The sequence below is a fragment of the Octopus bimaculoides genome, chromosome 5 (assembly GCF_001194135.2).
Source record: "Octopus bimaculoides isolate UCB-OBI-ISO-001 chromosome 5, ASM119413v2, whole genome shotgun sequence".
In the NCBI taxonomy this organism is placed as follows: Eukaryota; Metazoa; Mollusca; class Cephalopoda; order Octopoda; family Octopodidae; genus Octopus; species Octopus bimaculoides.
The window spans coordinates 64,232,796-64,234,194 of NC_068985.1; the positions used below are offsets into that span (position 1 = coordinate 64,232,796).

Consider the following 1,399-nt stretch of genomic DNA (forward strand, 5'->3'; position numbering starts at 1 on the left):
CTAGTGACACTCACCACATCGCTAGCACTGACAACATCCCTGCCAATGTCTTATCTTGCCTGTCTATTGGTGTATTGTCATCTCCTGCTTCGATTGATTTGGTTGCTATGGCTACTGACCAACCCTCCTTGGACTCTCTGGACGTCTCTTCATCACAGTTTTCCTGCTGCAAGTTTGAACACCTGTTGCTGCCTTTTTCTGAAGGAACCATTCTCTGCGATGTTTCTACTGGGTCACCACAACTCCTCATTCCTGAATGTCACTGTTGTGCTGTTTTTGAAGCACTGCATTCAGTCACACCCTGGCATTGCAACCACAGTCAAGCTTAGCTCAGCCAGCTTTTTCTGGCTGAATATGTGTCGGTTTATTACTGCATGGTCATGTGCCTGTCTACCATGTCAGCATTCCAAGGTGCATTGTCATATGAGAGCACTTCCAGCCACTGGACACCAGGTTCCGTCACATACACATCAACCTGGTTGGTCAGTTGCGGATTTACTTATGTATTGACCAACATCAACTACTTCTCCAGATGGCCTGAAGATGGAAACAGTCGCCAGAGCACTCATTTCTGGGGGGATATCTTGCTTCAGAGCACCCTCAAGAATTACTACTGATCATGGACGCCAATTTGAAGCTTGTCTGTTCCATGAGCTTTCAAGACTGCTCAGAGTTCAGCATATCCATACCACAAGTCACCATCCTGCTGTGAATGGTATGGTGGAACAATTCCACCATCAGCTCAAAGCTGCTATTTGCACGGCTCCTGACCCTCATCGTTGGTTCAAGTTTCTCCTCATTGTTCTGCTGGGATGCCACTCAGCAGTCAAGGAGGATTTAGGCTACTTCTCCACTGAGCTCCTGTATGGCACCACCTTAGCACTTCCTGGACAAATGTTGGCGCCAGTCGACTTACCGAATGCGGACCCCACATCTTATGTCATGCAACTCGGGTCATTCTTCGCTGACCTGCCACCAATGCTTCCTCGTGACCATTCTATTTCTTCTACAGTACCTCCAGATATTTCTACTTGGCCTCACATGTTTGTAAGAAATGATGCCATCAAGAGACCACTCACACCTCCCTACACTGGACTCTATCGCATTATTAGAAGCACACCGAAACTGTTCACTGTGGACATTCACGGGAAAAAAAGAGACTGTTCCTATCGACAGAGTAAAAAATGCTTTTTCTGAAACATTTATGCCACTTGCTGACACACCCATCATTCCACAAACACTGCCATCCCCACTCCCACAAGCACCACCTCCACTCACCTAAACACTAACTATACAAATGCATTCTTCACCTTACAGGACACATTCTGGCAGACCAGTTCATTGGCCAAAGAAATTGTCACAGACTATTTACATTTCTTAACTTTGCCTCGTCAGTAAC

General features: G+C 46.5%; 1 protein-coding gene across 1 annotated transcript; it reads left to right on the top strand.

The window, feature by feature from the left end:
• Nucleotides 1-543: 543 nt before the first annotated feature.
• On the top strand, nucleotides 544-1,197 carry LOC106872225 (uncharacterized). Its single transcript, XM_014919134.1, has one exon. The coding sequence runs from the start codon at nucleotides 544-546 to the stop codon at nucleotides 1,195-1,197; it is 654 nt and encodes a 217-aa protein (XP_014774620.1).
• The last annotated feature ends 202 nt before the right edge of the window (nucleotides 1,198-1,399 follow it).

Coding starts and splice junctions, on each gene's coding strand:
- LOC106872225 (XM_014919134.1), top strand. CDS start 544: ATGGAAACAGTCGCCAGAGCACTCATTTCTGGGGGGATATCTTGCTTC.